General features: G+C 37.3%; 1 protein-coding gene across 2 annotated transcripts in view; it reads left to right on the plus strand.

Moving 5' to 3' along the window:
* Positions 1-23,756, plus strand: part of PI4KA (phosphatidylinositol 4-kinase alpha) — a 65,769-nt gene that overhangs the window by 32,477 nt on the left and 9,536 nt on the right. Inside the window, exons 24-47 of one of the 2 annotated variants that reach the window (XM_072415631.1) lie at positions 749-819; positions 1,366-1,490; positions 1,821-1,902; positions 4,241-4,324; positions 4,449-4,538; positions 5,602-5,721; positions 7,160-7,180; positions 8,605-8,697; positions 9,063-9,219; positions 9,302-9,429; positions 9,837-9,995; positions 11,314-11,465; positions 11,593-11,700; positions 11,841-11,968; positions 12,061-12,216; positions 12,890-12,969; positions 13,682-13,872; positions 15,311-15,401; positions 15,520-15,687; positions 16,660-16,713; positions 18,336-18,456; positions 19,416-19,545; positions 20,658-20,728; positions 23,291-23,363. In XM_072415631.1, coding sequence (XP_072271732.1) covers positions 749-819; positions 1,366-1,490; positions 1,821-1,902; positions 4,241-4,324; positions 4,449-4,538; positions 5,602-5,721; positions 7,160-7,180; positions 8,605-8,697; positions 9,063-9,219; positions 9,302-9,429; positions 9,837-9,995; positions 11,314-11,465; positions 11,593-11,700; positions 11,841-11,968; positions 12,061-12,216; positions 12,890-12,969; positions 13,682-13,872; positions 15,311-15,401; positions 15,520-15,687; positions 16,660-16,713; positions 18,336-18,456; positions 19,416-19,545; positions 20,658-20,728; positions 23,291-23,363 — 2,653 coding nt within the window. The remainder of the gene's footprint in view (positions 1-748; positions 820-1,365; positions 1,491-1,820; positions 1,903-4,240; positions 4,325-4,448; positions 4,539-5,601; positions 5,722-7,159; positions 7,181-8,604; positions 8,698-9,062; positions 9,220-9,301; positions 9,430-9,836; positions 9,996-11,313; positions 11,466-11,592; positions 11,701-11,840; positions 11,969-12,060; positions 12,217-12,889; positions 12,970-13,681; positions 13,873-15,310; positions 15,402-15,519; positions 15,688-16,659; positions 16,714-18,335; positions 18,457-19,415; positions 19,546-20,657; positions 20,729-23,290; positions 23,364-23,756) is intronic. The other variant, XM_072415632.1, reaches the window with a different exon arrangement.

The following is a 23,756-nucleotide window of genomic DNA, read 5'->3' on the forward strand; positions in this document are numbered from 1 at the left end:
AAAAAGGAGGAAACCCAGCATCTGGTGATGTCCATGAGTTCAAGACTACAGGCTGTCATTGCCAGCAAAGGGTTTTCCACCAAGTATTAGAAATGAACATTTTATTTTCAGCTTTTTATTTGTCCAATTACTTTTGAGCCCCTGAAATGAAATGATTGTGTTAAAAAAAAAAGTTCCCCACATTTTTATGTAATCTTTTTGTTAAACCCACAGAACTAAAGCTGAAAGTCTGCAGTTCAACTGCATCAGAGTTGTTTCATTTAAAATTAATCGTGGCAATGTACAGAACCAAAATTAGAAAAAGATGTCTCTGTTCAAATATTTATCAACCTAACTGTAAATGGTTTTGCTTACTGTTTCAGTGATCTAAGGTATGCAAAAATCAAGGGAGAGATTTTTCCATCAGAATCCCAGAGCAGTTAATGTGTAATAATGATTGTATTAAAATATTTAAACAGGAAAAATGTTTTAATGGCATTATTAGAGCAGTCATGCTTATCTGCTCCATCTAGAAAAAAAAAAGGTAGAAATTGTGTGTTGTAGATATTGATTAAATTGTTGTGCTGAATGATTGCCACTAGAGGGAGATTCTTTAAAGCTAGAAATTAAATGACCTCTGGATCAACAAACATGTTAATTATCAGAAATGAGAACATCTTTCAGATGAATATGACCTCTACAAATATTAACGTATTTATTGATTATAGATTATAGATTAAACTATGACCACTTTTTCTGTGTTTTCCAGGAATGATGCAGTGCATTATTGCTGTAGCTGATAAAGTATTTGATGCCTTTCTAGCAGTGATGGCTGATAAGGTAAAAGCTAAACTATAGCTGTGTATGGTACTCTTTGGAATTATGTAGTGTGTCATACCAACAAGTTTCCCTCTATATACATTTTTATAGACCTTGGCTTCCTAATCTTGGTATTACAGCTCATTATAGCATAGGTTTAATGCCAATAGCTTTCCGAAGCCAAAATGTCTAAAGTATATTTACAAAGGACCACTGGAAGGATTAAGATCTCTGTTTAGTTTTTACTGATAGAAACTTTTTATTGCCGACAACTTAATTTTGTGGTTTCATAAAAATGCTTTAAAAAGATTTTTTCCTTTGATCTGATTTGCCAAGTCTAACTTTTCTTGAATATTTTTGCTTATCTATGATCATAGATACAGCCACAGAAATGACATAAATCACTTCCCCAGAACATGGTATTGCGAATTTGCTTTTGTCATTTTCTGGATAGCAGTTTTTCTTTAAATGATGACATTTTATAAAAGCATTTTCTACATTTATTACCTTACTGTTCCACCATATTGACCATTACCTAAAGTCTAAAATTTGACATTTGTTTTACAGCCTAAAACAAAAGAAAATGAGGAAGAATTGGAACGCCATGCTCAATTCCTGTTGGTGAATTTCAATCACATTCATAAGCGCATCAGACGTGTAGCAGACAAATATTTATCTGGACTGGTAGACAAGTTAGTATTAGTGTAATGTTTCTTTTTAGTTGGGTTCATGTAAATTAGTTGAAATTATTATATGTTGTGTTATTTCAAGTTAGCAGATGGAGTTCTGAACTTCTTTTCACATTCTCATGTTTCTTGCTGCCTGTTGCAAAAGCACAATCAGAAATTTACACAATTTTTTTTTACAAAACAGTAAATCATACCCCTCCTTACATATGACAACCACATTACAATAGGATTGTCAGTAAATGGTTATAATTAAATGTCTGCTTGTTTGTTTGTTTTTTTTCCTTGTGTTTGTGGTCTACAAAATATTTACTTTTGTTACTAACACCTTTGCAGATTTCCTCACTTGCTGTGGAGTGGGACAGTGCTAAAAACCATGTTGGATATATTGCAGACCTTGTCTCTCTCACTAAGTGCGGTACGTATGGTTAGATAATGCAGAAGACCTGCTCCTTAGTAACATAAACAGGGGCTATTATTTCCCAGGATTCATGAGACTCAATCTTTGTTTAGCTCCTATTCATTTAGTAGAAATGAACAAGTCATTCATCAGAAGGGTTGCAGTAGTTTGGATATTATTTTGGTTTGCCTTTGTAAATCATAGTAAACTTTACCATTTTTCATCCTTTCTTTTTTCATTTTAAATATCATGTTCTTTACCCCTCGGTGCATATATATTTAGGTCTTCTATTGATTTTTTTTTTGAGACTTTTCTGTTTTTGGGGAACTAAAAGTCTAAGTGTTCCTTTCCACTGTTTTTGTTATCTGCTAATGGTCTTTGGAATGTAGGTGGCAGTTTGGCAGTTTATGGGAAACCTTTAAAATGCCATTGCAGACTTCCTTCTGGAAATGCTAGTTTACTGGCTGTTTGGTTTTAGTTTTGCCCAGGAGCAGATTTGCAGCCCTTTAGGTAGTAGTGAAGTCAGAACATGTGATCTGTATACCTTTTATACAGTGATTCAGAAAGTAATAAAGCCAATACCATGTGTTTTAACAGTAGAAGAAAAGATCAGTAATGGCAGCGTTCGTACAGGTTTGCTTAAAGTTGGCCGGGGGAGGTATTGGGCAGTTTTAGGTGGTCATTTATCAATGATCGTCATTTCATTGTGTATGTATATATGTATATATGTGTGTTACAGTTTGGTACATACAATACATGGACACAGATACTTTACTCCAGGATTAAGTATCCAAATGTGTATCGTATTTAGCTTTGATCAGATAAATATCTTCATCCAGCAGTTACATTCGTCCCCATTTTTGCCTTCAGTCTTTTGATGTTTTTATTTTTATTACATATGAGATATTATTAAACAGGATTTATATAGCGCCAACATATTACGCAGCGCTGTACATTAAATAAGGGTTGCAAATGACAGATGAATGCAGACAGTTACACAGGAGGAGAGGACCCTGCTCCACAGAGCTTACAATCTAGGGAGTGAGGGGAGATATGTAGTGGTAGGAAGTATTGGTGGTTTCAAAAGACAGAAGAAGACGGGTAGGCAAGTTTGAAAAAATGGGTTTTGAGTGCTCTTTTAAATTAGCAGAAAGTAGGAGCAAGCCCAATAAGCTGAGGAAGACCATTCCAGAGAGTTGGGGCAGCTCTAGAAAAGTCTTGGAGCCATGCATGTGATAAGGTTATGAGTAAGGAAGTCAGTAGTAGGTCATTGGAGGAGCAGAGGGAGTGGCTGGGGGAGTATTCTTTTACCAGGTCAGAAAGATAAGTGGGTCAAGAACTGTGGAGGGACTAAAAGGCAAAGCACAGGAGCTTAAATTTGATTCTAAAGTGAAATGGAGGCCAATGAAGAGAAGTACAAAGAGATACAGCAGAAGAGGAGCGGTGATGAGTATTGATGAGTCTAGCTGCAGCATTCATAATAGATTGTAGAGGAAAGAGTCGGATTAGTGGAGTACCAGAGAGGTATGATTTATACATGGATAAATCTGAGTGGGGGTGAAGAGGTTACTTGCTTAGTCATACAGAATCAAGACCTTGGGTGCAAATGCTGGTGGAGCTACCTTGTTATTGCTATGTTTTCTTACTTATATATTATTTGACTTTCCGACAAATATACCCTCATGTCATACCATGACTCTACTGGAATACTTATATAATGTTCTCAGTGTTCTCCCCAGAAATTTTTTTCAGCCGGGTGGTAGGAAGCTGTAACCGGGTGGTAAAAAAGGGGAGAGCTGCCGAGAGCTGGGCGGGGTATTCAAATCAGCCGGGCGGAGCAACCGGCTAAAAACCTCTGGGGAGAACTATGGTTCTATTTTATTAAGCCTTCTTAACTTTGCCTGGCATTTAGGTGTCTATTGTTATTAGTGCCCTGTATTTACTTGGAATGTTCTTTGAGTGTAGGAGACTGCAAGTCATCCAGTTTAAGAAGCAGTAACCTTCAGAGTTTATGGGACATCTGAAATTCGGGCACAACAGTTAAAACTAAATAGGTGGGAAAAGTGATATACATAAAGTGGAAGGAAAGTCATCTGACTGCTTACTCCTCATTTGATGACAGATCAAAATTGTCCCTGGTAGCTCTGTCTGCTGGCTGGTTTCTCAGTGCATGTGCAAGAGTTTATTTGTCCCGACATCTGGCTGTATTGCTGCTAGGGGGTACACTACATTGTGCATGTGCTGCAGACAATATGCATTACTTTAAGAGGACAATTTTTTTTTTTTTCAAGGAATTTTTTTTTGGAGTAAGTCTGCTTAATTAAAGGTTGCTAAATTTTTACTCTGTTAATTTCAGGACATTCACAAGGACCAACCATATTATGACATTCCAGATGCTCCATACAGGATAACTGTTCCTGATACATATGAAGCCAGAGAGGTAAGAATGGCTCTTTGCTTTGCATGATAGCTTTGATATGTGGATAAATTACCAGTATCTGTTAGTTATACCTATCATATCTTCAGTTGTAAAATGTGCATTATACATTTCCTAATATTATTAGAGCATTGTGAAGGATTTCGCTGCTCGCTGTGGAATGATCCTTCAGGAAGCAATGAAGTGGGCACCGTCAGTGACCAAGTCCCATTTGCAGGTATTACACAAGCAATACTGTGCAGTGTGTTGGTAGTAAATGTTATAGTAATATTGTGTAGTGCTTTACTGAAATTCGTCAGATAGTTATCCAATAGATGGATACAAAGATAGTTGTATTCTCTAAACTTTGTTTACTGAATAATGTCATACCCCAAATTATATATATATATATATATATTTATATTTACACCTGTGTACAAGGTTCTGACTTGAATAAATTGATGAGACAGCTAAAGTATGTCTTCTTTACATACTTCGGTTAATCTAAAAAAGATTGTCAGATTGTAACATCTATGGTGAGCCTAATAGGAGAGGTAAAGTCTCGCCTTTCAAAAGTGTTGCTGCTGAGACAACCCAAACTCTCCTTAAAAAAAACAAAAAAAAAAAAAACAGGTATACTTCATAAGTTTAAAAACATAGGAATTGAAAACAAAAAAAACAAACATATTCACCATAATATGTAAAGGCATGATTAGGCAGGTCATCATTGTAGAAAGAGACAGGCTATGTCCATTGTGCAAAAATCCCTCCTACCTGCCTGATGGCTCTGATTATCTGGCAAAAGGCCGAGATGTGCATGCGGAGTGCCAGCTTTGGTTGCCAGGATACCTGTCAATCCTGGCTTTCCCTGTGCCTGCTGGAAATAAATGGACTCCTGTGAAGGAGTTACGTCATCCTGGCCCGCCAATCAAGATGACCGCAGATCTCATGGAAAGAGAAAAAAGAAGATGGTGGCACCCTGCAAGGGAAGGGGGACAGGTGAGTATCATGGGTTTAGTTATGTTTTAAGACAAGGCAACTGGAAAAAGGAGTAGAGCCATGTATTAAAAATAAATAAGAGCAGTGATACACTCTCGGACACTTAGGAAGGTACCACCCTGCTGCTCACAGGTGGTTAGAGCCATTTCAGACTTTTTCCACTTTTGCTGCATGGATCTGTAAGTATTGTTGTGTTTACCTTTGACAACATCCCCAGTCTCTGGCCAGGGCACAAACAAGTGATACGTTGGCTGACTGTTTTGTTTTGCTGTGATAACTGTTTAATTTGATTTAACTCTCAGGAATACTTGAACAAGCACCAGAACTGGGTGTCCGGCCTGTCTCAGCACACAGGCCTTGCTATGGCTACGGAAAGCATATTGCACTTTGCTGGCTACAACAGACATAACACAACTTTAGGGGTGAGTAATGAGCTTCTGCAGGTTTAACAATAACTTGTGTATCTAGTGTAACTAGTGTAACCAATAACTAGTGTATCTTTTGAGCTCATATAAATTGATGTTTTAGCAATATTGAGCTCATATAAATTGATGTTTTAGCAATATTGCGTATTTTCTAAAGCACAAATATCAACAAAAATATTTCAGACTGTTGAGTGGGCAACCCTGGCACATTATAAAACCTTTTAATTCAAACGGCAACGCTTCACACACCACTCACTTCTGCTCCATTGAAGAGAACTTACCTATAAAAGGCCCCTAGGAAACCACTCAGGAGTGTCCAGCTTTGTGCTACCCTAAAGCAATCACTGGTCTATCCAGCTGACCTTTCAGTAAATATCGTAGACAGTAGCTTTGTGGTCAGCACAAGAACAGTGAGAGCTGCAGGAGACTATGAAGATTGACATTTCTGTAATTTTTGTTTTCCAATTATCTGACCAATCAGATAACGCATGTACACTCTATACATATATATGTATATGATTTAAATAAAGGGTTTTACATTGTGACAAGTACTACATACCAATCTCACCATGCTGACATTGTCATTCTTCTAATTAGAAACATTGTTTCATTCTTACGCATTTTAGGATTTCCGATTCATAAAAAATACAGAGATTGCTGTATGATCCATCAGCTTGTGCACAGTTCACTGCTTACCCTTTGTGCTTTATTTGTTTGTAATGTGATATGTTTATTTTTCATTGTTTTCAGTTCTTTATTTTAGGAATTATCCCTCTAACAGTTTTTTGTAAGCATTGTGATCCTAATGTGATGTTACTTTGGTTTTATATACAGTTTTTAGGCTAATGGTAATTGTCAGTTTACTTTAAAAACTCTGACCCCCCATGTCACATAAAGGCATCAATAATCTCTAAAATTTACAGGTCATAATATAAATATTACAGGAAAAACAAGAGGGAGCATCCTGACAAATAGCAATTCATAACTGCAGTATTGATGCCAGCATTGTCTGCTTAGGCTAAATGATTCAGTATTGCTTGATGATGGTTTACCTTTATTCTAGGTTTCACCAATGTGTGAAAAGGCCTTCTACCAGCTAGAATAAAAAAAATGTATTATGCATGTATAGGTTAACCGTCCATTTTATTTCTTTGAATGAACTGGTAAACTACAGTTATTGATGAGTAAATCATACTGTGCATTATTTCACAAAATTTTCTGTTTTCGGAAGCATTCCCTGTGAAGTACTTGCGTGTAGCGTGTTGGCATGCTTACTGTGTGTGTGTTTTTAATTTATTCACTTTTATTTGTGTCACTTCACCAAAGTTAACACCATTGCCTTTTCTTACATTGCGCGCGCCAATGATGCGGTCTCATTACCCATGTGTTCCTGTTGTCCCTGCCATGCATTGTCTGTTGTTGCCCTTCCCTCCAGTCTCCAGCTTCCCCTTTCCAGGTTTGTTCTAACACTTCACCATTTGCCACGCGGTCTGTCTTTTTTTTTTTTTTTTTTTTTTTTTTTTTTTTAAGCTGAGCTACGTTTTTTTTCCTCTTCCCATTTTTCTTTCATTCTTGCTGCTGGAGATCTAACACTTTGTCTTGGAATGGTGGACAGCATTCTGCTTTACTGCAGTATGACATGTGCATGGTCACACTTTGAGGGGTTCTGTTCTGAGGTGTCCTATTAACATTTCTATCTTCTTGCAGGCACAGTCAGAGAGGAGATCGTTGGGGGCTGAAGGCTGTGCACAATACAAACCACAGGCATATTGTGACACAAACTAGGGAGCTGGTTTTGTAATTAATATAGTACATTAGTAGGGAATGGTAATTTTGAAGTTTGGAGTCATAAATAGGCCTTAAGATTACACCTTCCACCTTCAAATATGGTCCACACTACTGTAATTATTTTCCTTTTTCTTCAGTTAATCTTACTGAACTGCGGTAGAGTTGTGTTGGGACAAGCTTCGTGTATCTGTGGGAAAGCCAGGCTTTTAAAGGGCAACCTTTAATTAAATGAGTGAAATTTAAAAACGAAAAACTTTTTTTGTTCCAGCAACATAATTTAAAAGATGAAGAACTGTGTCTCTATAAATTAATCCTAGGCTAACATATAACCACTAGTTTTGCAAAAAATAGCAATATAGTTTAGTATCATAGTAGGTTCGCGATGGCGGCAAGGTGTCCCACCCTACGCGTTTCGCCCGAACCGGGCTTCCTCAGGGTTAAGGGGAGATTTAGTATTATTGCTGGGGCTTTTTACCACATTAAGAGCCTTATGATACCGAATTGCTACTTGTAAGTGAGACCGATATCAATTTGGACGTATACTTTAGTTGTGGTGTGTGGGTGGGCACAAGTTTTTCAATTTACAGTTGCATTTGTAACACAATACTTAAATCCCTCTTCCATGAGAGTGCTCTTACCACTATGATTGAACATATGATGAAGAACATGCGTGTTTGGCAGTTTAGTCCAAAATGTATTTGTTAAATATTGGCATAATGGAGGAAAATAAAGAAACCTTTTTTTGTCACCAGAATTTATAACTCTAAACTTTATTATTATCAGTAACTTTTTTTAGAGATAATGAAAGACTCCTATTGAATAATTTATTTGGGATGAACTGTTTTTTTTTATCTTATCTTTTTTTTTTCTCCTACTCTGGTATAAGCATATTGTGGTTATTTGAATAATGGGTGGTGTTCTAAACTTGTATCACCAGCAAATATTTTGTGGAAAGATGTGATTGTTTAGCCCCCTCCGATACTTCTCTCTGCTCACAGCCACTTCTACTATCCACAGTTCAGTTTTTAAATTCTCAGCTGGAATACGGAGCTGGCATGTGGTAATTGCACTGTTACTTTTCATACCTTACAGCCTACTCAACTAACAGAGCGCCCAGCTTGTGTGAAGAAGGATTATTCTAATTTTATGGCATCCCTTAACCTGCGCAATCGTTATGCTGGAGAGGTAGGTACCTATGGTTCTTCTACACAGATTTTGACACATAACTCTGTACCATATCAGAGTTATGGTCTTTTCAAATACTGACTTGTCTCTAAGAATTTCTTCTCAGAAAGTGCTAAAACTGGCAGTGCAGAGCACTGAAGATCACAAGAACATATTTTCTATCTGGCAGCGCAAGATGTCACTTTAATTATTGTCAACTTGCATTAGCATATGGTGCAGCAATGACAGAAGATTAGCATTGACTCATTATTAGACTTAAAGCAAAATAATCCACTTAAAAAAATTGTGACCAGACAGGTGGGGACAGGCCATGTTTTACATTTTCTGTTGGCATGTAAACAAATACAAATCTATGTATGTGGCAGGTTGCTGGCATGATTCAATTTTCTAATGCTACTGGTCGCACATCTGATCTGAATAAGCTTATGATGAAACACCTGAGTGATGCTCTGGATTCAGGACAACAAGAAGCATACACACAGGTCATGTTCAAGCTAACAGCCTTGCTCATAAGCAGCAAAGGTAGGGAATAAAATATAGCTGCCCTTGCAACAAAAAACGCAGAGTGTATGAATGTTCTGATTGCTTTTTTTCCCCCTAACAGAATGTGATGCTCAGCTTTTACACCATCTGTGTTGGGCTCCACTTCGCATGTTTACTGACCATGGTATGGAGACAGCCATTGCCTGCTGGGAATGGCTTTTGGCAGCTAAAAATGGAATTGAAGTACCGGTAAGGCCAGGCTAAATTCTAATAAGTGTATGTTCTGGTAGCCTAAAGCTCAACCCTGTGCTTATTTTTTTCTTCATTTCCCCAAGTGGTTAAAAAAAAAATTATATTAATGTTCACTGACCAAATTTCACCCACACTACTCCTTGTTGCTCATTTTTCCATATTTTGGTAGAAAAAGGAAAGAATGTGAGTGGTGAGCCTGGCAGCCTGCACACACAATGCATTTGTGAGCGGGCCTCTAATGTCACCAGTTAGCAGTGTGGTCTGCATCATTTAGGACTGTTTGGTCAGTTAAGCTTTGGCTTCATTGACACTACAGTTTGAAATAATGCAATGTTCAATAATAACTGAAAGCCATCTTATCAATGTTACTATTTATATGCTATAACTCCTCTGTATTGTGACAGTTCATGCGGGAGATGGCTGGAGCTTGGCAAATGACCGTAGAGCAGAAGATTGGGCTATTCTCACCGGAGCAGAAAGAAGCTGATCCTCTGGCTGCCTCTGAGCAGAGTCAACCTCATCCGTGTCCTCCGGAAGTGAATCCGCACTATATTTGGATTGATGTAAGCAGCATAAATATAACTGTGTTATAATTCATAACAACAAATTACAGTTACCTTTTACTGCTTTCAACTAACTTAGATATTTGAAGTTACTGTGTACAATTGCTTGATGAATAGGCTAAAGCTCACCATACTCATCTTAGTCTGTGAAATAATTGTACAACCTCATTTAGATATACGAAAACTAATACCATGATACATATAAACTTTGCAGTCTATGTGTATCACATCAAGACAGATTATTTTTACTACATAGTTAGTCAGATTGGTAAACTTTATGCTGTTTTAAGTGTAAAGTTAACTTCTAAAACCAAAAACTAGATGTCAGAATTGGTGTGCTGCACATCCTTTCTCGCATGGACTAGATTGTGTAGTGGTTAAAGAGTAGCTCTGATATAATATAGTAGTAATACATTGTATGCATTTGCATGTAATCCACTCATATCTAGAGTATACACAAGATTAAGGTACATGTCAACCAAGAACTTATTTTTTTTAAATTTTGGGTGCAGGGAGAGATAGATTAGAACCCCTGTTTGGTAATTTGTTGTGATTTCCCCTCGCTGTCCCAGTGACCATTATTTTACCAGGCAGGAGCTGGGGGAAAATCTTTAAATAATAATTATTTTATTACTAGCGTGGGGAAAGGCAGAGACCTATATTAGATTTGTAATTCTGCAATAGTGACTGTATATGCAAGAAGTAAAGTATTTTAAGCAGAAAGTATACAGTCCAGATTCAGTTACTTTAAGACTCATATTTCATTAACTCCAATTTATTAGGCCCAAACAGCATTTTGAGCTATCGCCTGAGATTACCTCTCAGTATCACTTCCGTTTTAGTAGTCCAGTTTAACAGTATGTCCTGACAGGGTCCACCTTTTAAACCTCTAAAACAGGTTGAATTTTAAAGACATCGGAGTATGAATAGAATTTGAACGTTACACTTTCTGCTTTTGGTTCTTTTGTCCATGCACAGCCAGTTATTCCTCAAACAGTCCTTTTTCCTCCAGTTATTGCCTGGGTGGAATTATTCTCTCTACACTATCAACAAAATGTTTGCTACTCTAAGATCTAATGCCTCATGCCTTTTCTTCTTGATTGCTGTTGCAGATTTTCCTTCACTCCCTGTCTGGTAAAACTGTGACTAAACTGTAATTTTTTATATAATAAAAAGAAAGGCCACAAAAGTAGCAAACAATCAACAGGCTTTTAATGTTTACCTGACTTAAGGTTTTGGTGGACATACACTTAGTAAATGCTTGGAAAACTTCTCAGTCATTTTTTTGTGTTTTTTTTTTTTTTTTTTTTTTTTTTAGTTCCTGATGCAGAGATTTGAAATTGCCAAGTACTGCAGCTCAGACCAGATTGAGATATTCTCTAGCCTTTTACAGCGATCCCTCTCTCTAAATATTGGAGGATCAAAGGGCAGCATTAACAGACATGTAGCAGCCATCGGGCCTAGGTTTAAGTAAGTCATCCTATGCTTATTTATATAAAGGAGACAACATGACTGAAAGTGTCCTTGGATTTTGCAAGTTGGCCAATATATTTTGTGACCATGTAGGTTTTCTGAACCATATCTCTCTTCACTTTAGGTTGCTGACACTTGGATTATCATTGCTGCATGCAGATGTGGTGCCAAATGCCACCATTCGCAATGTACTTAGAGAGAAAATTTATTCCACCGCATTTGATTATTTCAGGTACATACATACATACATACATATGTTTGTGTATTTGTTGCTTGTTTTCTGACCCTACTTATGAAAACAGCTTGACCTAAAATAAGTGGTGTTTTGGCAAATGTAATTAAAGTAGTACTATGTGCTCTGTTCTGGGATAGTTGTTCACCTAAATGCCCAACACAAACAGAGAAGCAGCTGAGAGAAGATATCAGCATCTTGATCAAGTTTTGGACAGCTATGTTTTCCGATAAGAAGTATCTTACTGCAAACCAGTTGGTTCCTCCAGGTGAAAAACCTTGTCTGTATGTAAATGTGGAGAAAATGCTCTATTTTCCTAACTCTATGTGCCTAATGCATGTAATATTTTCTATGCTATAGATAATCAAGATCCTTCAGTAAATAGCTTGTCTGTTATGGTGGATGTCACTCGAAGCAATCTAGATGTGACAGTGGGATCTCGGCAGCAGACCACACAAGGCTGGATCAACACATACCCATTGTCTAGTGGAATGTCTACCATTTCTAAAAAGTCAGGTATGTGAACTCTACCCAAAGAACCTTATCCTTCTTATTTGTCTGTATCTATCTATCTATCTATCTATCTATCTATCTATCTATCTATCTATCTATCTATCTATCTATCTATTCTATCTATTCTATCTAATCTATCTCTATCATTGGGCACTTGTGCTATTCTTTGCTGGAACAGAAAGGCTCTTTAGTCTGTAAAGCTACGTACACACTTCCAATTATTATCGTCGGAAAACGAACGACGAACGTTCCTGCACGATATATACGAACGATCGTATAGCACCGAGCCTGCACATAGAGGTAACGACACGATCGTTCGTAGATATTGTGCACACAATAGATACGATTGTTTAAGCGATAGAGGAACTATGTGCACGACAGGAAAGTGAACGGACGTTCGTTCATTACGCATGCTCTGAACATGGACGATCAACGAACGACCGTACACACGAACGATGTTCAACGATCGTCGTCCAATCCGATCCGCCGGTCCGGTCGTTCGTTTCCAGCGACTTTCCTCGTTCGTCGGCGTCGTTGGTTACTTTTTTACGAACGATTTTTTGCCCAATCGATCGTTCGTCGTTCGATTGGAACGATAAAAATTGGAAGTGTGTACGCACCTTAAGTGATTTTATGCTGCACTTTACATTGTAAGATAAGACTCTATTCTTCACAGGGCTGACAAAGAAAACAAACAGAGGGACTCAACTCCACAAATATTACATGAAAAGGAGGACTCTGCTCCTATCTCTGTTGGTTTGTAACTCATTCCTGATTTATCTATATTTTGACCATGTTTAATCTTTGTGCGTGTGTCCTATTTCAGGTGTATGTTTGTGTAATTAAGTAGCCAGTATCATGGCAAGGGCCCACCACATGTCCTTTTTAGGGCTCCTATTCTAGAGATTTTTTATTGAAATTACTGTTACTTTGAGGCTAGGTACACACATGCAATTGTTCTTGTCCGATATTCGACTCAGGGCCGATATCGGACGATAATCTTATGTGTGTACAGCGCTCGTCGTCCATCGTCCGAACGACCGTCCTGGCGGATCCACGAACGATGGACGATGAACAATCCTAATGGAAGTGAAGGGGGAGAGAGCGCAGCAGGGTGATGTTCCGTCATTCTCCCCCTCCCCTCTCCATAGAGCAGAACTGTGCTTTATGTACAGCACTCATTTATGCATCATCCATTTATTGAAAAGGATCGTGAAAGATCCTTTCCAACGATAATGATCACACATGTGTACATAGCCCAATTGCTGAACATGTGAACAAAGTAAACATTACTTGCTAGAAAGGTCACAGAGATCTACACTTATCACAAAATCTTGCAGAATTTAGCAAACGGCAGTTATCTTTTATTTATTTTTCCCAAAATCAAACTCAAAATCTATGTGGCCTAAGGTTTACTGAAAATATTCTCATAGCAATTCCAAACCAGTACTTATTTGTTCTCTTCTAGGCTACAGAGATTGACCGTCTAACCACCTGGTACAACCCTCTTTCTTCTGAGTTAGAGCTGGATCCGACAGGAGAAACCAGTGTGGCAAACTGGAGATCAAAGTACATCAGCCTGAGTGAGAAGCAATGGAAAGACAATGTGAACTTAGCATGGAGCATATCCCCTCACCTGGCAGTCCAGTTACCAACAAGGTGAATGTAACCTATTGAGCATATACACATTACTTCTGCCTGAACTGATCATGTACAGAAAACCTGTCTGGAGAGAAGTGTGCAAGTTACTTTTGCTGACCAGCCATAAACATGTGAGGTCCTAGGATGTTCTGAAAAATTTTACAAAATTGTGTAGTAGATCCTGATTGATACTGCCCCAACCTCTCATAGTCTGAGTGCTGATTTGTTGGGGGATTATAGGCGCCTGGTATTAAGAAAAACTGTGCTACTTTTTTTTAGATGTATGTGTATCTCTTGTAAATTATTTTTTAATCATATAGTGTAGAGTATCTACAGCAGTAAAATTTGTTTGTAGTTCTGGATAGTGTAGGTATGGGTTGTAACTCCAGTCAGGATTTTTTGGCTGTTTGCATTGCCATGGGAAGATTTTGCCTCTTTTTTTTTTTTTTTTTCTGTTGACAGTTATCAATGATTGATGGAAATTTTAGGTTTTGCATTTGCCACCAAATAGTTGGTTCTGGTGGAATATATATATATATATATATTTTTTTTTCTTTTTAGAATGATATGCTCCCACTTCTTATTGTGTGTGCAGCAAAGAAAGCTGGCAGAAATATTCCTAATAAGATTAATATTAAAACAATACCTTACCCATTTCTTACTGTATCAGGTAAAGATTTGTAGCTTTTAGAGCAAACCTAAACTTTCTCTAGAATAATCCCCCTCTACATATAAAATTAATGAAGAGCCAAATCAAGTGGTAGGCAGCTTTGGGGATTTCAGCAGGGTCCTGTTTAGGTAAATAACAACTGAAGGAGTAGGGACACCCTGTGTGCTTTTTTTCATTTTACCTTTTGTCCTTGTCTTGGCAAAATGACTAAAATTTTGTATCTACTAGTAATATTTACAACTCTTAATACAGGTAGTCCCAGGGTTAAGGACATCTGACATATTTTGTATCTACTAGTAATATTTACAACTCTTAATACAGGTTGTCCCAGGGTTAGGAACATCTAGATACCAGCAAGAGAGGCTTCCCTGCTCACTCTTGTGCAGAACAGAAGCTTGAAAGGGGGAAGGGGGCGGTTTGCATGACTTGCAGAAAGAATTCTTTTGCTAAACACAGCTGCGGTTGTGGGTGATCTTAGGGGGGTGAGCTCTTGTGGGTGATCTTAGGGGGGTGAGCCTTTTGTAACTCTTTAATGACAAACTCTGCAGCTGTTTCTTTTCGCATATCAAAGCACAGCTTTTTTTTTTTGCTTTGTTTGTGATTAACTCAAAGTGAGGTTTTTATAAATTAACTTACATCATGCTGCCTAATATTATGTTAAGGCAAACATCTGTCCAAATTGCATTTATTAAAATATTCTACCTGTTCTGATTTACATACAAATTTAACTTAAGAACAAACCTACAGTCCCTACTATCTTGTATGTAACTCTGTACTTCTTTTTAGATTTAAAAACACTGAAGCTATTGGAGGAGAAGTGACTCGTCTGGTGAGACTGGATCCAGGTGCTGTCAGTGACATCCCAGAGGCTATAAAAGTAAGAATAATAATGTTTGTTTATGAATGACATAGTAATATATTCTTTTTCTAAACTCTTGTAACTGAATCTTATGAAATGCTTTTTAGATCAGATGATTTTTCATTTTCTCTTACAGTATTTGGTAACATGGCACACAATAGATGCCGATGCTCCTGAGCTAAGCCATATTTTGTGCTGGGCACCAACTGATCCACCCACTGGCCTTTCCTACTTCTCTAGCATGTATCCTCCACATCCGCTAACTGCTCAGTATGGAGTCAAAGTTCTTCGATCATTCCCTCCGGTATGGACTTGGGACTTTCTCTCTGCCTTTATATTATGTTCTGTGACTCAATACGTTTACTTTTCAAATGATTTTAACTAATGTTTTTCTTTACACCCCTTAATATTACAATATAATTTTACACACAAGTTTAACCTGTGGCAAGGTTACACTGACCTGAGACATTAAAGTTCAGAAAGCATGTGGATGAGTTAGAACTTCCGTCAGGTTATCATTGTGGTCTCTGTTCCCATCATGGAGATTCCCTATACTTCAAATGATGGGAAATCTCACCCTCCTACAGCTGTCATGGGAAAAAGTGTTATCAACCGATGATCTAATTGCAAGGTTAGCTCTTCTGAAAGGGTATATGTTGGTAACAAAACCCTACCCACCTGATTTGAAACTTGAACAAAAACATTGGGCTGGAGTTAATATTTTGACAAAGTAAAGTCGAACTAGAGTCAGGTACCAAAGTCCAAATACTGCTGTAGCTGCACAGTTCATGCTAATTTAGATGTGCCAGAAATATAAGGGTAGTGCATGGCACCTAATGTCTGCTTGCCAGTACGTCATCTAAAATATCAAAAGTGATTTAGGGTCTTTAAAAATAGTGACTGTCAGCTGGTGATCTCAAATTGGGTATCTAGCTGATCATTACTTAATAGATCTGGCAATCAGAAAATGCTTTTTTTTATACTCAAATAATGCCATTTTTCCCACTGCCACATCCAAAGGTGATTCCCAGTTCCTAGTCGGATTCCCAGTTCCTAATCATTGGTTTAATGGTATTCTGTTCGAACAGGCTTTCCCCCTTGTCCCCGTTCCTCCCCCCAAAATGTGGTTCCCAACTGTGTTTTTATTTTCCACTGCTCCATATTTTCACAGGTTCATGTTAATGTTTCTTTATTTTCCTTTTTCACCACTTCAGTTTCTTCAGCGTATGGTTAATTTTACTGTATTAGCCTCCAAATGTATTTATATGTTTTACAGGATGCCATCCTATTTTACATTCCACAAATTGTTCAGGCTCTGCGTTATGATAAGGTGAGTCCCTTTTCATCTATTGAAAGTCTGGCCTACTATTACCTTCAACACTTCTTTTTCTGAGCATAGCACTGTACAGAATTCTGAGTAAAACTACATAGTCACATCTATTATCTGCTCTAATCACACTGACTTAATGACAGCAAAATCAACATCACTTATTTTGCATAGATTTATCATCTTACAGTTGCAGTCCAATAATGTTAGGTCCCATGGCCAGGTTTTCTTTTGAAGTTATCAAGGTGTTTAACATAAAGGATCCAAAAGGGCCATCTTAAGGAAGTATTTTGCATATTACCCAGGATAAACAAACTGCCTTTGGAAACAATTTGGTGTTACTTCCCACTTCCTTTTGCTGCACCGCAAACACATTCTGAACTACCTCATATGTACAGTTCCAACATTCAGTCCAGTCACTACAATGCCATAGTTAAATTAAAGCCCCTTTAAAAATCATATTTTAATACTATCAGACAAGCAATTTCTTGATGTCCTTTCAGTACACAGAAATTACAAATTGATCTTGGCCTCACTGAGCTAGATGGGCAGTATAATTTGGTCTCTGAGCTTTTTCCCTCCCAATCTCCTAAACTTGTGAAAATCATGTGACCATTTGGAGCATTTTTATTACCTTGTACTTGTTAAACCCCTGAGTGGTAACCCCGAGTGTGACTCGTGGTGGAAAAAAGATCTTGAAAGCTGTTACCCCAAGTCACACTCGGGGTAGCTAAAACAGTGATAAGTAATAGTAAATAGAGCTCCTCTGATGAGTCACAGGGAGTTTCCAGTGACGTCCGTGCATGCGCACGTTGCGTTGGGGGCGCGGTGGGAATTTCATATCTATTTGTATTGCATTCAATACAAAATAATTGTATTGAATGCAATACATTGGATTTATATGTCTAAAAGCAGCACATTCTTTCATGAAAATGTATTTTACAGTATAATATATTAGTATGAGTATATTTATTTTTATTTTAAATTTAAAAAAACATTTTTTTTTACTTATTTATTTGACATGATTTTGTGTTTCAAACATCATTTTACTCATACTATTATATTATACTGTAAAATAAATTTTCATGAAGAACAATGTACCGCTTTTAGACATAAACATCCGGACAGAAATGAACCACCCAGGAGGTTAGTGAAAACATTTTCACCTTTAATATAGGTTTATTTGGCTGGGCGATAGTTGGGGTTGATGTTTTGGGTATTATACTTGAGCTGGTTTTAAGGAAAACTTATCATTAAAGAAATATGTATGCAGCTATTGCAGACTACCTCCTAACAACAATAGTTACTGGACTACCAAGCATGCTTTATTGCTTTTTGAGTTGGTAATTTAGGATTAACTTTTTAAATAAATTCTATCTTTATACTTTACTGGCATGTATCTGTATACTGTACTGGAATGTTGACACAAAACCAAAAAATCATACATAGCTAACGTAACCAGCTTTTTTATTTTCAAGGGGGTCAGCAGTGGCAGCCTAGACATTTTTCTTACAACAGGTTTCCTTTAAACAAACTGCTGCTGGCTTACATGAACACTAGAAATGCCCTTTGAGGAGCGCCGTGGTAACATGTTCCATTTGTTTGTGGTTTTTTTGTTCATTCAGATGGGTTATGTCCGGGAATATATACTATGGGCAGCTGCAAAATCCCAGCTTCTTGCTCATCAGTTTATATGGAATATGAAGACCAACATTTATTTAGATGAAGAAGCACATCAGAAGGATCGTGAGTAAATGATTACTTTGTTTTCATTGTATAAAATGATTTCAAGAGAATATGTTACCTACAGTGTAAAGTTCCTTATACTCTACTCTACACAGTAAATCCTAATCATTATACATTTTTTGGAAGGCCATAGACAAATAGATATTTTCCACAGTGATGGATGTGTCTGCATTATCTATCTTCAAACCTTATGTCACCCAATACCATTTTCCCTCTGACTTCTCTGGGGACATAATGCATACAAATAAATATGGAGGATGTCAAAGCAAAAGCAGAAAGCTGCAGGTTGTAAACATTTCCCAGCATTGGTCAACTTATAGCAGTGAAGACCACAATTTTTGGATATGAAATATGTAGGTGTTTTTAGTTTTATATTAAGCAGAAGTGGTAAGAAGAAATACATTTACTTACTAATTATAGACTCTTCTGGAAGTATAGGGGATATCTTCCTTTGGCAGTTGTACCTAGAACAAGTATCCCTAAAGGATGATTCCTTTACTATTAAGGGACCACTAAGTTTTGGTGACTTAGATTTTCTCTCATTTTCTGTCTTGGTAGTGATACATGGAGAAAATTATCCTAACAAGGTACATCAGTAAAAACCCAACAATTTCCAACCCGTCGCCACTCACATGAATTTGTTCGTGAGGTACATGAAAATGAGTTGGCTAAAAAGTTTGTTTTAAATATTTAAATTTACTTAAGGTTATTCCTGTTTGTCACAGTACCTTCTTAGCTGGGCCATGTTATAGGGAAGGAGAACTGTTTAAATTTAGTATTTAGATTAGATTACTACTTCCTAATAATAAGGCCTATAGCCATTTAGTGTAAAAACATCCCTGCAAAAATCAAAAATTTTTTCTGTAAAAAAAATCTGAAAACTGTAATTATTGTGGCTGCAGTTTTCTTGACTCACTTTGTATGCCTATGCTTTCATTTAAACTGTGTCTTGTCTGCAGCGGACATTGGAGATCTGTTGGAACAGCTTGTAGAGGAAATTACTGGATCCCTGTCTGGGCCTGCCAAAGATTTCTACCAACGTGAATTTGATTTCTTCAATAAAATAACCAATGTCTCCGCAATTATTAAGTAAGTCCTTTTCACATTTTTGTCTGTGGACTAAATAAATATGACTGCAGCCAGAATCGGGGCTTTACAACTGTTCTTAAATTGATGGGCATCAACCATTGCTTCACTAAGATCATTGCTGATGTCTTTCCTTCCTGGCATTGTGTTATCAAACACCTGAATGCCCCAGACCAGTAAACAGCCAAAACTTTTGCATTTATAGCGGTGGGCACAGGTATCGATGATCAAATATTCAAGTGCATTTGATTAACAGCATCTGACTGATACTTACCCTTTTTAATTCCCATGGAACTGGTAAGGGTACACTTAGATGTTTGCACACTTTTTGACTTTGTCCTTGTTAAATAATGACCTAGTGTAATGTCATGTGTTGTTGATTGAGATTGTATTCACCTATTTTTAGGACCTGCTGATGATCAGATGATTTTTTTTATTATGTCCTGTATGTGTATAAGCATGTTATACACATTACCTGGTAACTCTCTTTAGGAATGGACAGGTACAGACTTTAGTTGTCTATTGAGCACTTACTTTATTTGTAGTGAGGCACTTAGCACCAGTTAAACCAGGATAACCATCTTAAGTGGCGTAATGTGTTTAAAGTTTACCTAATATTAGTTGGAAACCTAGCGGGAACTGACATGTTTATGCATAATAAATCCCACCACACATTCTCCCTAGTGTCTTGAAAAACTGCCATTATAGTCTAATTACACTCATTACTCCATCAGATGTGTGCAGGGAAAACTGGTACAAGGGGGTAGCAGATTATCCTTTCCCTCCAGACTCATTAGCTAAATGAAAGGCATCCAGGCACAAAACTGTTTTATTCTGGAATAAGTTGACTGTAATTACTTGTACAGTATGGAACCCAGGGGACTAAACTTAAAGATTTCCCTAACTATTTATAACCGGGAACGAACTTGCCTTTAATTATCCAGCTGTTTGGAGCTAAAGACCCCAGGATGACCTGGCAGCTGGAGACATAGGGCATGCTAAGACCTGTAGCAGCTGTCGTGCTGCAAGTTGTTTTCTCTTCATTTATAACTCGTGATTCTAAACTATTCAAGTGCAAGGCTTATCCTTCTTAATGTCACTGTATTACTTACCAGACCATACCCTAAAGGAGATGAGCGGAAGAAGGCTTGCCTGAGTGCTCTGTCTGAAGTAAAGGTACAACCAGGTAAGACTTCTGTCTGTTGTGTTGATCATGTATATGTACGTTGTTACATAGTTCCATAGTAGTAGGTTAGGTTGAAAAAAGACCTAAGTCCAACAAGTTCAACCACTAGGGAAATAAACATATCCCAGATATAAAAACCTATAAGACATAGTTGGTCCAGAGGAAGGCAAAAAATCCCCTGGTACAATTAGCTTCAACAGGGGAAACAAAATTCCTTCCTGATTCCATGGGGCAATCGGACGTTCCCTGGATCAAAAGTCACTGGTATCTTTACTTTAAAGCCTTATTACCCAGTTATATTCTGTGCTTCTAGAAAAACATCCCGATTTTTCCTAAAGCAATCTATAGTAGTTGCTGAAACTACTTCCTGAGGGAGCCGATTCCACCTTTTCACAAACCTTACAGTAAAGAATCCCTTCCTTATCAGGAACCTAAACTTCTTTTTCGACCAGAGGCAAGGACTGCCCTCTTGTTCTTTGTAAAGATCTGAAAGTGAATAATTGGGATGAGAGTTCTCTATATGACCCATTTATATATGTATTCAGGGTGATCATATCCCCCCTTAAACGTCTTCTCAAGAGAGAATAGATTCAGTTCAGCTAATCTCTCCTCATAGCTGAGCTCCTCCATTCCTTTTATTAGTTTAGTTGCCCTTCTCTGCACTCTCTCCAATTCCCATGTCCTTTTTGTGAACTGGTGCCCAAAACTGGACTGCATATTCCAGATGTGGTCTGACCAATGCTTTGTACAGGGGTTACAAAGGATGTAACATTGCACTTTTAGGCTACAAAATGATATATGCAAAGCTTTAAGCTCCTCCCACTGATGAGCCATGCGCTTAATTATAGTTGTTCTAGATCTTTAAACTGTAGCACAATTTGTGAAGTTTTGGCCATTCTTTAGAAAATGACTGATCACCTTTTCATTTAGGCGGAGTGCTCAGATGAAGCAAATTATTATTATATTGTTGGGAGTGTCACTTTTCTAAATCGTGATGATAACTGAAATCACCAAAATGGGCCCGAAAAGTTTAGATACCCTTAAAAAAAGTTCTAAATAAGGGTAAATATGGCAGTGTTAAGACCTGTAACTTCTTTTATTGTTATCAATGCCTGTGTATGAATAGTCAATTTCAATTCATTCAGAGGTGCACTGAATTTGTTGGATACCAAACCATAGGGAAAGCAAAACAACTGTCAATAAACCTGTGAGAAGAGGTTGTTGAATTATACAAATTGTTAAAAGGATTTAAAAATATCCAAATTTTTTAAGATAGGCAAAGGTTCCATTGTCACCTGTCACAGTAATGTAGACCAACCATGATTTCAGCCACAACTGCCAGGAAAACTTGTAAAGGCACAAAAAAAGCCTTTTCAGTTGAAATACTTTGATTCTTCAAACAACTGGTATTGTTGTTTCAAGACACAACAAAATATCAAAAATGGGCTGCACAATAGAGTTGCAAGAAATAATGGCATTTACTTTGGGAACACCACAAAACAGACTGCTTCCAATATGCCAAGCAACATCTAGACAGGCCTCTAATTTTCTGGAACAAAGTCCTTTGGAATTATGAGACCAAATTTGTACCTTATGGCCACAAGCACATATAGTTTGGGGAGAACACAACATGGATTGTGTAGTACAACATCCCTAATGCAGATAGATGGTGGTGAATCCCCAATGTTCTTGGAGACTGAGGGCTACAGCAGCCCAGAAAACTTAATGACAATTGATGGCAAGATGATTGCAGCATTTTACCGGAAAATTTTGGAGGCCAATTTACATTCATCGGCTGTCATTAAACGTGTGCATAAGACACGCTTAGATCTTCAAACATGATTTTAGCCAAGTCAACCCTTCGGTAGGTACAGCACAAAAGGTGAAAATGCTGTAGTGGCTGTCACCAAAAAGACAAGTGTTTGCTTCTTCTACCAGAACTGCTAGTAATGGAAGGGCTGCTTGATGCATCTTAGGAGGACAGGAGCATCTGCAAAGGAACCCTGAAGCTTCTGAAACTGATCTTGAAAAATAAATACATAAAAAATAAATTCACTGTTGACTCATTGTACATTTTGGGGCTGGTTTGTCTTGTAACATTCGGAGTTCTTAAAACAAAAAGATAAAAACCACATTTGTATTTGAAATAGCCAGTACTAGCATCATGCTTTGGTTATTCTTCCATTAAGTTGATACTCATTTCTTGGTGCCCATAGTAAATAATAAAGATCTACTTTAAAACCTGTCAGGAGTACACAGACTGTAAATATAAATTCCGTTTTGAAAATGTGTTTTTTTTTTTTTTTTCCTTTATCACTTGTCACTGTGGAAAAAAATCTCTCCAGTAGTGATGCAGACATTAATAAAAACAGAACATTTTCTTTCCCACGCTCTACAAAACTAAAACAGTTTTGGCTGTACTTTGGATTTAGGCATTTGTGCTCTGTAGGCAGACTATGTCTGGACATTGATTCTCTTTATGCCCTTAATAAAAAAAAAAACATATACATGATAAAAACAGTACATATTTTAGAGTGATATGATCTTTGTTTCCACTTTTAGGATGTTACCTGCCTAGTAATCCCGAGGCAATCGTCTTGGACATTGACTACAAATCTGGAACTCCCATGCAGAGGTGATAAAACATTTCATCTCTTTCTTGTTTGGTAAATAATATTGCCAACAAAATAGTAATATTTGTACATATTGTACATGGGTAAAAAATATATTTTATTTCATATTCAAATGGTCAAAAGAGAAATTGTAGTACACATTCCAAGTTGTTAAAAACATTTGTTGTTAAATAAGTTAAAACAAAAAAGTTTGTGATGTACCGTATTTTTCCCCGTATAAGACGCTCCAGCATATAAGACGCCCCCAATTTTAAAGGAGGAAAATCTAGAAAAAAAAGATTCTGAACCAAATACTGTACTATTCCCCTTCTGATCACTCATGTGCCATTCATACCGTATTCCCCTTCTGATCACTCTGTGCCAATTTAAATTCCCCTTCTGATCACTCTGTGCCA

Source organism: Pyxicephalus adspersus, chromosome 6 (assembly GCF_032062135.1).
Source record: "Pyxicephalus adspersus chromosome 6, UCB_Pads_2.0, whole genome shotgun sequence".
Classification (NCBI taxonomy): domain Eukaryota; kingdom Metazoa; phylum Chordata; class Amphibia; order Anura; family Pyxicephalidae; genus Pyxicephalus; species Pyxicephalus adspersus.